This window comes from Nanorana parkeri, unplaced genomic scaffold (assembly GCF_000935625.1).
Source record: "Nanorana parkeri isolate BGI_ZX_2015 unplaced genomic scaffold, ASM93562v1 scaffold417, whole genome shotgun sequence".
In the NCBI taxonomy this organism is placed as follows: domain Eukaryota; kingdom Metazoa; phylum Chordata; class Amphibia; order Anura; family Dicroglossidae; genus Nanorana; species Nanorana parkeri.
Window position 1 is genome coordinate 621139 of NW_017306685.1, and position 14298 is coordinate 635436.

General features: G+C 42.7%; 1 protein-coding gene across 1 annotated transcript in view; it reads left to right on the forward strand.

Moving 5' to 3' along the window:
• The first annotated feature begins 3846 nt into the window (after window positions 1-3846).
• Window positions 3847-14298, forward strand: part of PGGT1B (protein geranylgeranyltransferase type I subunit beta) — a 41753-nt gene continuing 31301 nt past the window's right edge. The window contains exons 1-2 of the mRNA XM_018559845.1: window positions 3847-4024; window positions 10380-10498. Of these exons, the coding sequence (XP_018415347.1) occupies window positions 3900-4024; window positions 10380-10498 (244 nt within the window). The 5' untranslated portion in view covers window positions 3847-3899. The remainder of the gene's footprint in view (window positions 4025-10379; window positions 10499-14298) is intronic.

Genomic DNA, 14298 nt, shown 5'->3' on the forward strand with positions numbered 1-14298 from the left:
TTTTCGCAAAAAGGCGCAATTACAAATTTGCTAATATTTGTTATTTATTAACTCAATACAGTTTTATCTTTTAGATTTAGTCAAAAAATTATTTTTTTTGTGCACGGATACTGATTTTGGTGTGTTTTAACAATTGAATTGTGTATTTTTATCGGTTTAATATTAATTTGAGAAACATTTGCGCAATTATCGCAGGGCCTACAAATTTAGTATCACCATCTTTTTATTCTACCGGGCCTGCGCTTTCAGAAAATATATGGTTTGGGGGGTCTTTTACAAACGCTAGCAACGCAGCAGTTGAAAATCAAACCAAAAGGAAAAAATTGCAGAAAATTCAAAAATGGCTTGGCCAGCTGATTTGAAAAATGTTCCGGAGGGCTTGGCAGCGAAAGGGTTAAGTCAGTGGTGGGCAACTCGGGCCCGCCAGCTGTTATAGAACTACAAGTCCCATTGGGCATTGCTAAACTGACATTTACAGGCATGACTCCCAGAGGCATGTTGGGATTTGTAGTTAAAGCACAACTGGAGGGGCAGAGTTGCCCACCTCTGCTTTAAGTAGTGCTGTTGAATACCTGTCAACAACAGCGCACAGCCATTGTCTTTTATGTGAGGCTTTATGCTGCACCTGGTGCTATCTGGCAGTGGAAACACACTGACATTTACAGTGAACGGGGCAAGGGGCCTGTGTGCAAGAGCCCCAAAGTTTTTGTTTGTTTAGACACAATGAATTGGGGCTCATTCACATGGATGTGTACAGAGCTGTATAGTGTGCATGTCTGTGCAGAAACATACACTTGGGCGTGACCGCTGTTGCATGCAGCCGCCTGTACAACTAAATGACAGGATGCGGCTGCACACTGTTAGACGCAGAACCGTACAGGTACAGATTTGTGCCCCTGGAGGCAGATAGTCTAAGCTGAAGTATTCATATCACTTGTATCAATCAGAAGTTATAAAACTAAAAAATAAGTGAATATAGATTACATAAATTTTTATATGTGGGCTCTGTATGTCTACTCACCTGTTCCTCTGCCGAAATATCCAGAAGAGGGCCATAAAGACCACTATGACATGGGATTGCAAACAAAAATGGAACTCCCCTAGGGGCTCTCCTTGTGGCAACAGGAAGGTGTCCGCACAGCAGCCCGCAAACAGCAGCACGACACCTGTACTTGGACACAAGAAGATTGACTACCGTTTCTTATGATGAGCCTGGACATGTAGTAATAACTGTACTAACTGTTTACCACTGCAAATCCCAATGCCAGCACATTTTATTTTGGTATATTCATGATATGACTTCTATATGGTTTTCCCTGATTTGAGTGTTATGCGAAAATAACCCCTTCCACCTGCTGACAACTCTTAGGATTCTGCAGTCATCTTCTTGCGTTGTCATGGTGTGGCGTATTGTGCATGTGTTGGCATGGTTGACACAAAAAAAAGCTTTTTTAAGCTGTTATCCTTTAAAGGCAATTTGTACTGAAAACAAAGTCTGTCAGTGCTAAAAATGCCAGTTACCTGGCTGTCATGCTGATCCAATTCAGGTGTGTCAGTTTGATATGCAGATCAAGAGCTTTGGCTTCACCTGGTGCATAGTTCAGCTCAGCATTAGCAGCCTTCATATTTCTGCCAGCACAGGTTTCCTTGAATGTGAGAATAGTCTTTAGAACAGCTGACATCTAGTGGCAACAGAACAGAATGCAAGATTCCTTACAAATTATTATTGCTTCATGTGTGAAGACTATAACTTGACTGGTTGTCCAATGTTTAATGAATTTTTGCACTAAGACCGGGAGCTTTCTTCTTAGATCCTTGCACAGGACAAAAGTTTTACTTTTTGTCCAAAGAAGCCAAATATGTATTTGAAGGAGTTACTTAGCAATAAGGGGTCCACTTATAAAGCTGTGGTGTGGCCATATTGCTGCATTCTAAATGTGTGCAGCTTTTTTTTTGTTTGTTTTACAGCACAATGCTGCGCTATTACATTAAGCAAAATAAAAGAAAGCTATGAGGAAAGGCTAGCCGTATTACTGGAGTCTTCTATCACAGAGCTCTTTGCATTTTTTTGCTTTTCCATTTTCTATTAAACCGTATCGTATGCTCATGTGCCCTGCAGCTGAATAGGCTGTGACTGAGTTCTCTCCGTTAACTTATTATGGGGCTACAACGCACATACACCAAGTCAAGGAGCACATCTCTGCGCTTGTGTTTCTGTGGAAACCAAACTATGCAGCGTACAGAACCTTCTGCATTGGAAGAAGGCTTTTTTTTTTAATTTAAAAAAGACTAGAGAGGGCAAGGAGGGGACATTTTTTATTTATAGAATCCTGCATTTATCCCTTAAATCTCTCTCACTTATTAATGGGGGTGTTAGTAGTACCTCAGGGGGTCTATTTATAACGGATTTGCTCAGCAATGTTTGCTGGGCATTTATCTGTCTGTATTTTGCATCACTGAGCTATCATTTTTTAAGAAATGGCCCCTCTTAGCCTGTCTTTTTTTTTTTAAACTCCAGCTAAAACAAATAATAAAATATATATATATAATTTGGGCCGAATGCCAAAAGTGCAATTTTTCTGCTGATATAGCAGCGCATCCCTGCTTTCTTTCCAGTGTCCCAGCGGGGAGGAGAGAAAGTGTCACGGCCGAGTGCTGCGTCTTTCCTCTCACACCGCTCAGCCTCCTGTCACAGTCGGGCAGAGCGTTGTGTGGGCGGAGACAGCCCACGCTGTCACAGGAGGCTGAGCTCTCCTCTCTGCACCGCCCCGCTCAGCCTCCTGTGACAGCATGTCCGGAATGAGAGCAAGTACAAACACTCATTGATCGCTGAGTGTTTGTAGATAATTGAAGACAGAGTATGGTTACTATATCCTCAATTATGAATGAATGGGAAGTGATCTACATCAACTCCTGTTCATTCATAGTTGTAGTTATAGTAAACACACTATGTCCTCATGTTATCAATGAACAGGAACACTCATAGAGGATTCCTGTTCGTTTATAACTGGGGCTGCAGAAAAAGAGATTGAGTCTTCAATCTCTTTTTCTATTTTAAAAGGGAAATATCAGGGGTCTGTTTCGACCCCCCAATATTTCCCCGAAGCTCCTTTAAAGTAAAGTAAAAAATAAAAATATTTAATACAAAATGAATAAATAAATATTTTAAAAAGTTTATAAAAAATAAATACAAATAAAATATGAGATAAGAACTTGGAGAGCTCTTAGTCCCCGCTACCATTTCACACTTTCTCTTTGGCATACATTTACGCATTGTGCCAAAAACTTGTAACGTGCCTGCGGTGCAATTGCTTGTAAATAACCCCCAAACACAATGTGTAAAATGCGTGCTTTTGTGTGTGTGTGTGTGTGCGCGCGCATGGACGCATTTCAAATTCGCACCAATGTGTGGTAAAAAAATGCGGGAAGCTTGCAGCTGAAAATACTGCATGAGCTTCTTTGCCGTGTTTGTCGCACATGCAGCAGCCCATTGAAATGAATGCACTGATGCGTGGCAAAAATGCATGTGCACACATTCACGCATGGTGCAAGTGTGAACAGTGCCTTAGAGATAATGCAGGAAGTGAGCAGAGAACACAAGACAGCTCTGATCGTCAGACAAGATGAACAGGGTTTTTATTGCATTTATCACACAAATATAACACAATGCTGCCAATGGTATAATAAGCAGATATAAGAAGTTCTATACACTTTCAGTACATCCTCCTCGTTATTATATATCATAGATTTATAAATAAGGGCAGTGCCACTTTTTGTGCATCACGTGACAGACGCTCGCCAGAAGGTTTCCATGGCGCTAAATCCGATTTCCGCCTGTCCCGGAAGTGTTGCTCCTGCCACAGCTACGGGAAGCGGTGGGGGCCAAGACAGCAGTGGCTATGGCGGAGGAAGATGATGAGTTGCTCGGGGAGCGGTTACTTTTCCTGCCGGATCGCCATGTGCGTTATTTCCAGCGGAGTCTGCAGGCTCTTCCCGAGCAGTGTGCCTCCCTGGAGACCAGCAGGTAATAATCCGTCCCGGGGTGTCTGATGGCTGCTGAGAAGAGGATGCATAGTGTGTGTGACATGATATGGCTGCTGCCTGTGGGCTGTGCTCTGTGTTGGTGATCTAGTGTGAGGGGACATCCTCTGCTAGAAGAGGTGATCAGGCAAGTGTCAGTACCCTGGAAGGGCTGTCTGTCTGTTTGGTAGAACAGAACTCACCCACCCCATTCACACATGAGGGTTGTGTTGCCTGTCACTTGTAGCTTGAAAAAGTACATGAGGGCTTTTTTTTTTAACCGGCAGAATCGCCCATTATTTTCCCCATAGACTTCAATAGCAGCGCCTGAAAAACACATATAAGGCGCCTCTTCCATCTGATTTTGCGCCTTGCAGTCATCTCCTCCTCCTCCGAACAGCTGTCACAAGTGTGGTGCCCGATCACATCTGAGCGTTGTCACTTGTAGCTCCAAAATGTGTACATGAGCTTGTTTTGGTGAGAATTATTTATATTTTACTTCAATAGCAGCGCCTGAAAAACATGCATAACGTGCCTAACAACTGTCTCCTCCTCCTAGCAACTAACTCTTCATTGGTTACAACAAAAACGCTGAAGCCTGAAAACACTGTAAAATAAAAGGTTCAAAATGGCCTAATAGCGCTCCTGCTCCAGTGTGAGGCCCCGTTCACACACCTACAGCGGTGACCACCAGATCAACACAGGTCACCGCAAGGACACACAGAAAACAATGGCCTTCTATGTGCCTTGTGATGGGCATTGTGCTTCAGAAATGTTTCACAACGCATTGGATGTCACCGCAGGTGGCTGTTCAGTGACCTGAATGGAGTGTACACTTTGTACGCTACCAATAAAGTAAAAAGAAAGTAAACTGACAGCTCTGGTACAGCGCACGCTGCCGAACCACCACAAAGCAGTAGCCTGTCTGCTAAAATACAGCAATTTATTGAATAATGTGAAGGGGGTCTCCTGATGTGATTTTGTTGCTCCCCCTTAAAATCCATACCTTGGTTCTGTTTGAGACCTGTTGTATAGACAGGAAGTGAGGCAATGTCTCCTAAATGAGAGCGCTGAAAGCAATAAAATGCTGATAGTTACTAACAGCTCCCCATGCTACCCAACACTTAATCAAAATGGGTGGATTTGGGTAGATGTGAACTTTTAAAGAAGTAGTCTCATCTGTAACATAAAGCAGTAAAAACCAGGCACATTTAGGGTCTGCGTGCATCTCTGAACATGTCTTTAAGGGCTTGAAGACCTGGGACAGTGGAGGCGCTTTGCTATGCAGTTCACAACCCTAGCAAAATTTTAGGGCTGCCTGTTCCCTTTTCGCTCCTGTGCATAGCGACTGGACCTTAAGTCTCGCCTGTATTATTTTTCACTACGGTAGTTAAGTGACTGAGCTGTATAAAATATTACAGGTGAGCCTTCTTAAAGGAGAACTATGGGGTCAGGGCTTTTCCCCATAGTTCTCCCAACGGTCACGGGAGGACACAAACTAGCGTCCTCCCGTCACCCAAAGCTCAGTATACCGCAAGCTACAGCTCGAGCTATACTGAGATGCCGCAGCCGGGACGGATCCCGACATTACTGTCTGGATCCGCCCAGCTGTGGGCTTTACAGCTGGCTCTGCCTATCTAGAGGCAGAGCCATCTGTGCCCGCCCCATCCGTTCCACCAGTCAGCGCTGGAGGATTGGACAGGGGAGGATCCCTGCAGGGAGCCGTAAATGTGACAGTCGCGGCTCTCTGCAGGGACAGGATCGAGAAGAGAGCAAGCGACGGTATGTGTTCGCTCACTTCCCGATCTATTGAGCCGACCTGTGACTGTCTCATTGTCACAGGTCGGCTAGAACTATGAGGCTAAGTGATTTTCACTCGCAAAAAGAAAAAGGTTAACCCGTTAGAAGATAACGGGTTAGTAGCGGTCAACTTAAGGATCCGGACACATTAATTAATTGTAGAAAATTATTAATTTTATTGAAAAAACACATACTATTGCACATTGGACTCACCGATTACCATTAACCCTTTCGCTGCCAAGCCCTCCGGAACATTTTTCAAATCAGCTGGCCAAGCCATTTTTGAATTTTCTGCAATTTTTTCCTATTGGTTTGATTTTCAACTGCTGCGTTGCTAGCGTTTGTAAAAGACCCCCCAAACCATATATTTTCTGAAAGCGCAGGCCCGGTAGAATAAAAAGATGGTGATACTAAATTTGTAGGCCCTGCGATAATTGCGCAAATGTTTCTCAAATTAATATTAAACCAATAAAAATACACAATTCAATTGTTAAAACACACCAAAATCAGTATCCGTGCACAAAAAAAATTTGTTTATTGGAATTTTAAGTTCTCTGTTAAGGGTGGTGGATGCCACTGATTTCAATTTAGCCGTGTGTGCTATTGATTCCTTCCTGCTCGTCAGCAATGTGTTACTCTAATTAGAGTGGTGGGGTGTAATAAATCCTTTTATTTTGAGGGGAGGGGAGTTCTCTCACGGACAGACTATCACTGGATTATCATTAATTAACCAACCGCCTGACTTATTTCTTCTCTTTCTTCTTTTATTTGGTGTTGAGTATAGATGTTATAAATCTCTAGCTCAGAGTGATATATAAATGATGTCCTTAGCGGGTACATGTAACATTTTTTATCACTCACGTTACTGTAGTCTCCTCAGAGTCCAGGCGGCTTGGGGATTTTTCCAGTGCAATTCAGATGTCCACTTCAATATGGGCACGACTTGCCATTTCCTCAAGGAGATGTCCGCTGTTGCACAATCTCTGACAACAGACAGGAGCGATGTTTCCACCTTGTGGGTCTCCCTTGAGGTCTCCTGAATGTTTCAGGATGTAGTCTGTCAGTCTGTGAGAGCCACAGCCCCAATTTTGGATTTTTACCAAGGCTGGTAAATCTTTTAAGTTTTCAGGATCATATGTCCACTTGTAGTATGTGACTGCAGGTTTAGTTGCTGTCTAGCTGTCGACGCGTTTCGCCCCTCCCATTGTACGGTGCTTCGTCAGGACCAGTGATTTTCACTCGCCTCTATGTTTTCCTTTTAAGATCCAGGCTCTATGCACAGGAGCTGGAAGTGAATAGGCAGCCTGGGATATTGCTGAGGTTGTGAATTGTGTAGCAGAGTGCCTCCACTGTCCTGGGTCTTCAAGCCCTCGAAAAGACGTTCTGCGGTACACGCAGCTCCCAAGTGCCTGGTTTGTACTACTTTTTACTGCTTTATGTTTTGTTGAAAGAATTGCTTTAACGTATTGTTGTGAGCCTGACTCTTGGTTATGAAAATCAGTATTGAAAGTTCTCTTGAGGTCTGACAGTTGCTGCCCTTTCATCTGCCTGACCTCCTACTGACAACTGTGATTTTATACTGAATATTCATGTTCTTGCAGAAGGTTCTCTTTAATATGTATCGGGGTTGCCAGCTGTCTCGTATATGTGCTAAGATCTTGTTGTTGCACTTGCGTAGTTCTCATATACTCATGTTAACATATCCCCCCCACCATCCCTATACAATAACAGGCAGCAAAGTTGTGAAATACTGAACATTCCTGCAGGAAGCTGTGAATCGGCTATTTTAAAAATGAAGGTAACCTTTGCAGAGAGAAATATCTAAGCAGCCACTCCTGACCTCTCCTGAGAAAGGCTTTTTGGCTGTCGTGCTGGTCCACTGGCTTCACTACTGAGTCACTAGTCTGAAAGAAGTATGTAAACTAGGAAAGTCGAGTGAAGTCGAGCTGAGCTGCATGTTTGTTTTGGGTCAGTAATGTTAAAAATATTGAAGCCATGAGATCAGCATGGCAATCGGGCAATAAACGTTCAGGTAAAATGACATGTCAGCAAAAGATGCCTGCAGGGGTAGCTATATCCAGATCTGTCAGTACAAGTATCTAACAATGCTTGTTTATGGTGCGGCAGATTTCCGTAGAGACTTTAGCAGAATCAGGTGTCGTTTAGGATGCATGCTATTGAAATTGTTGCATGCACTTCTTTTTGTCCATTGCAGCTCACACATGGATGTGAACAGGGGCATTAGTTTTGTGTAAACCTACCTTCATGATGTAAATTCTGTTTACTTAAAAGAGAGCTATGGGGTAAGTGTTTTCCCCCATAGATGTCTTAAGGGTCACGGGAGGACATGAACTAGCGTCCTACCATGACCCAAAGCTCAGTATATTGCGAGCTACTGAGACCGCCGCAGCAGGGACGGATCCCGACATTATTGTCGAGATTCACCCAGCTGCGTGAGTGACAGCTGGCTCTTCCTATCTAGAGACAGAGCCAGCTGTACCCTCCCCCTTCTGTTCCTCCAGTCAGCGCTGGAGGAGCGGGAAGGGGGGAATCCCTGCAGTGAGTGACAGTCACGGCTCTCTGCAGGGATAGATCGAGAAGTGAGCGAGAGCGACGGTATGTGTTCGCTCACTTCCCGATCTACTGAGCCGACCTGTGACAGTTTCATTGTCACACGTCGGCTCGAACTATGAGGCTGAGTGATTTTCGTTTTTGTCTAGGTACAAAAGACATGATGACATGATGATTTCCTAATTTGATAATATTTTAGTTCGACTTCTCTTTAGCCTTAAAGAACAACTCTGGGCAAATAAAATCTTAACCCTTGCAGTGGGGCTCCCCCTGCAGTGTAAGGGTTAAGTTCTTGTGTTGTCTAGGGAGTTAAAATAACGGTTATACTCACCGGACCCTGCAGTCTCTCTCCCCCTCTGCTCCAGCGGTCTAAGGTCCAGCGAGTTATCAAGTCCTATAGAGTGTATTGGGCGTGAGGTCGCGATGGGACATTCCATTACTGGAGTGGAGAAAGAGACCGGCCTAAGGGACCTGTCTAACAGCCAGCTGGGATCGAGGTTCAGGTGAGTATAACTTTTATTTTAGCTCCCTAGACTAAATGAACACTTAAAGCGGACCTTTACACTCAAAAATCAAATTCTACCAACGCATCCCTCTATGTATGACGATTAATATTAACATATGACACATGCCAGGTGTAAAATGCTGGGATTTTGAAATGCTTACACTTGCAGAGCATTCACTTCCCGCTTTGAAAGGGCAAAATGACTTCAGTTTGCCAAAGTAATGCACATTGGGATTGCCTTGTCATTAACAGAGCATTGCTGGGAGATCTCAGGGAAAGGCATCCCCTGAGATGATGTGTATGGTCACATGTCTAATCATATGTGCCAGAAATCCAGGAAGTAAAAGGAGAGCTAGTAATCTGCCCTTAGTAAACATGGCCACTGTCAGAAGACAGGAAGAAAATAGAAATAAGATATGCAAAGTATACAAAGCCTGCAATTATCTAGACGTGTGTGATTTGTAGATTGTCATTACTAAACATTTCTAAAGGTGTGTTTGTTATTTTAAAGATATAGGTAAATGTCCGCTTTAACCCTTGCAATGAGGGGGTAGCCCCACTGCAAGGGTTAAGATTTTATTTGCTCTTGAGTTTTTTTTTTTTTTAAATATTCCCCCCCCCCCTACCTTGATTTTACTGCAAAGTTCCAAAAACATGTCCTCACAGAAGTCATCTCTTTGTTTTTCATATCAGTGATTTGGACTTCATTGTAACAACAAGTGAGCGTATGGCGTGGCAGCCTGTTGGTGTGTGACTAGTTCAGACCACTAGAATCCGTCGTCACCTTCAGTATCCTTTTCACCACTGATGTGTTTGCTAGACAAAGGCTCATCCTCATTCCTATAGTGCTGCATTGATGCGATCACCTTGTGAAACTTCTATAAAACATTGATCCTCCTCTTTGTCCTGTGTGGTGTCCCACGCATGCATGTCCCCGATGGCAGCATTGTGGTGAGGCTAAACTTGGGCCTCTTCATTGCTCAGCTGCATCAATGGCCTCCTCTTAGAAGGTTGTGTGGATCTCTGATCAGCAGACATTGACTATGATTGAAGACGTGTACACCTCTGGTGCATAGGCATATTCTGTCACTGCCTGTATATATGGTGGCACATCTACACTGTGGAATGCTATTTCATGGGCATATTGTAAATTAACTTGTGAAACAAAAGGTTTTTCTTACTTTGCAGTGCCATGGGAGCATTTTAGAGGCTTAAGAGCTACTGCTGCTTTCATGTTGTATGGGAGTTGTGTGTAATGAGTTGTTTTGTATGATTTCTATTAATATTTAATACTTGAAAGAGCACAGATCTATAGTTACATTCAGAATGTTGGGTTAACAATTCACTGGTTAGTTAGATGCTCTATATGTGGGGGGAATAAGTGGGCATATTTTTAATGCCATTGAAAAACTTGCCAGAGAGCTAGTGCAGACAGTCCGGGATTAATACATTGTTGTAAAATGTTCTTTGTTTTTGTTTCTAGGTTAACTATTGCATTTTTTGCACTGTCTGGTCTGGACATGTTGGATTCATTGCATGTGTTAAACAAAGACGAGATCATTGAATGGATATATTCCCTCCAAGTCCTTCCCACTGAAGAAAGTGAGTATCATTTTAAGTGTTGTTTGGAAGCGTATTTGTAAAATGACCTCTCCTATGTTTGGCATCATAAGGACACCAGGAGCCTCCACAATTGTTCTTTGTTATCAGAGATGATGACGACAAGTCCTGAGCCCCACCAATCATCCCAAGTATTAACGTGACCCTAAACTCATGAGTTAAATATTAGAAATACATTCAAGTACCTTAACTCTTAACAAAAATGTATCTTATTTATTCATCACTCGGCTGTGGATCCTCAAATAATCTCTGAATTGGTGCCGACACTGTCCTCCCTTCTGGAGGGTGACTACATTTGTTCCTCGTGGTCCCTTGTGTGTGTTGTAAAGTAGCCACCGCTCCAAGCTCACTCCCATGATGGACTATATAAACTCAATACAAATTAGTAAACTAAATGTGAGATTGCAGTCCATCCCAGGAGCGGGATTGGAGTTGTAGCTACTTTACAACACACTCTGTGATGATTTGAGTGTCTGCAGCTGACTGATGAATAAATAAGCTACATTTTTGTTAAGAGAACAATGGCCCAACTTTTTTTTTTTTGCCATAGATCTCTTTAGGGTCACAGGAGGACATATACTAATGTCCTCCTGTGACCCAAAACTCAGCATATAGCCGGCTATTGCCGGCTATATGCTGACAGTGTAGAGCCGCAGTGCAACTCTGATGGATCCTGACAATATTGTCAGGATCGACCCCGCTGCCTGATTGACAGCTGGCTCTGCCTTTCTGTCAGCATTGGAGGAACAGAGATGGGAGGGGAATTCCTGCGGGGAATGACAGTCACTTCTCTCTGAAGGGAGATGATCAGGAACTGAGTGATCGGCGGTATGTTACCGGTCAGAGCGTGAACATAATGTCACCAGCTCACCGTAGTAAAAGTTCAACTTTTCAGGGCCGTGAAGGGTCCCCTTCGTCAGGCTCCAATGATATAAGTGCTCCCAAAACGTTGCACTAAATAAGTGACAATATGCGTCAATAAATACAGACGTTCTTTTGACACTTTACTACGGTGTGCTGGTGACATTATGTTCATGCTCTGATCCAAGGCGGCACCATCTGCAGTCATTTCAGCACCCATCTTCTACAGGGATATCCTGTAAGGTGTGCGGCAGGACATCCATATGTTAATCGGTTAGTTCCCGATCATTAGTGCCGACGTGTGACAGCCTCAGTGTCACACGTCGGCTCTAATTATGGGGATAAGTGTAGGTCACTCTCCCCATAATTTTCCTTTAAGGTACTTGAATGCATTTTTAGGATTTAACTCCTGAGTTTAGTGTCACTTTAAGTAGTTGTAACCCCCTTCTCCACTTACAAGGCCAGATTAAACCTACAATACCAGTTCTAGACAAGGCCCAAAAAGCTAATATACAGACTGTATTAATTCCTTGCTATATTAATAATCAGACACCAATATAAAAACATTGGTGACTTTTGGGTTGAGTCAGTCTGGGTTTCAAAGCATAGCTTCTGGTCAAAGATGCAAGCTTCAAAACCTTGCATCTTTGACCAGACACAACAATGCATCAAGTATAGTCACTCTCGATCTGCGTATTTGGTATGAGTGACTTAATTAGAGTATTGAAGACTTGGGATCAGCAAGGTTACAGGCTGGCAACGGCCATTTTCAATAAGAGGTCAGCAGTGGTGGCTTTTGGATTCCACTCGGCATAGGTTTTTGTAGCTTCACTATACAACCCAGTGTGTTAACCAAACCCCTTCTTTCTTTCTCTTTAACACGCTCTACTCTATCCACTAAACAAATATTTAGTTTTCTTGATTTCATCCCTTCTGAGTAAAATTCTTGTTTTTCCTCTTCTTTCATTCCCCCATTACTGTCGCTCTTTAAACTTTCCCTCCATACTGGCATTTTGCTTTCTCATTCAAATATGCGGTCATAACACCAAATTAAAAAACCCTCTGTGGACCTATGAGTCTCCTCCAGCTATTGTGCTGTGTCACCTCCACCTTCTCTTCCGACCGACTCAAACATTCACTCTGAATTGGAAGACTCTCCATCAACTCTGATCTTTAATCTGGGTTCAACCTCACTCTCTCTCCACTTAAATTGTACTTGTCAAAGTTTCCAGCCATCTCCTGACTGCAAAATTTGCAGGTCCCTACGTCTTTCTGATTATCTTAGACCTTGCCTTTTATGCTGCTGACCATTCTTTACTTCTCCAGACCTTTTTTTCAATATCAATGGTTTTGATTTGGATCCTCCTTCTTGGAAGGGTCTATATACACTACTTTTCTCTTCTTGCCTTCTGTTGTACCACAGTCTTCTTTGACATCTCTTTTCCTTCTGTACCATGATCAGCTTGTTTGGAAATAAGTATCATTTTCATGCAGATGTTACTCAAATCAATCTTTCACCTCCCGATCTGGTCTCCCCACTGGCCTTTGTTTTCTATCTGTCTGCCATCTCTACTTTCAAGTCCTCTCATATACTTATACTTGACTAATAAACCAGACATTGTCATTTTCCTGTCATCTTGCTCTGTTTTTCTGCTTGAAATAATTACTATAGACAACACCTCAATAATCCCAGCTTCCCAGGCTTGTTGGGTAAGGATAATACTTGCTTCTGATGTCATCACAGTCACATTACATTCACCACCTTGTTAATTCATTACCTCCCATTGGTCTTCATCTTAAAAACATGTCCTTCATCTGTCCTTCATGCATGATACCATTATTGCATCAAATTTAGTCCATCTTTAATTCTGCCACTTAATTCATTTATGTCTCTTCAATCACTTTGATGCCAGTGACAAAGAATTCAACTTAAACTGCTAACGCTACGCTACAAAGCTCAGCCTGGCCACGCTTTACATTTACTCACTCATTTTCACATTCATTACAAATGCATCCTCCACTCTCCAAATGCTCTTCTTCACTCAACTTCCTCACAGTCCTGCATCCAGGATTTGCCCCTTTTTTGTTTCCTCTCCTTTACACCTTTCCTCTTCTTTGTAATTCTCCCCCACATGGTATTTGGCGGCTCCTCCTCCTCAATGAAAAACTTCTTGAAAACCCACCTCTTCAGACAAACCTAAAATCTGAATTTTTTCCTCTCTTCAGTCACTGCTTTCTCATCAGACATGGAAATCTTCACCACGTATACACCGTTCTGGCCTCCCTTCTGGTTTCTACTTGCTTGTCTCTCTGTATTGTATGCTGCATTTCTTGTTATTGCTACATTTCATGCAAGAAATCTAGGCTACTACTAGTCATTGGAACATTTTTTATATTGTATTCCCGGTTTATGCCTCGTTTTGTGAAAACCAATATTTGTTTTTAAACATTGATTTTATGGTTCTCGAACCTAAACCTACAAGGTATTTTTTTACGCAATTTGACACTAGGCTTCAACGTGTCTGGAGCAAGTATGATTGTGACAGCAGGCCTTCCAAGACTGTCCTAGATTCTTCAAGATGTCTCACAGGTTTTTAATTGTTTGCCATTATATTATTTGCCATACAATGATTAAGCGGAGTGAATAAAATAAGAAACTAACAACCAACATCAAGGCCAAACAATAAAACTAGTGGGGAACAAGTAGGATATAAACTTTTGTCCCATAACAAGACAGGAATTAAATGTATGTACACCAACGCTAGAAGTCTAGTAAATAAATTAGAAGAGCTTGAAATTATGATACTCGTAGAGGACTTCGATATAGTGGGTATATCGGAGACCTGGCTAGACGGCACACATGATTGGGCTACTAATATAGAGGGGTATAACATATTCAGGAGGGACAGATGTGGGGGGGG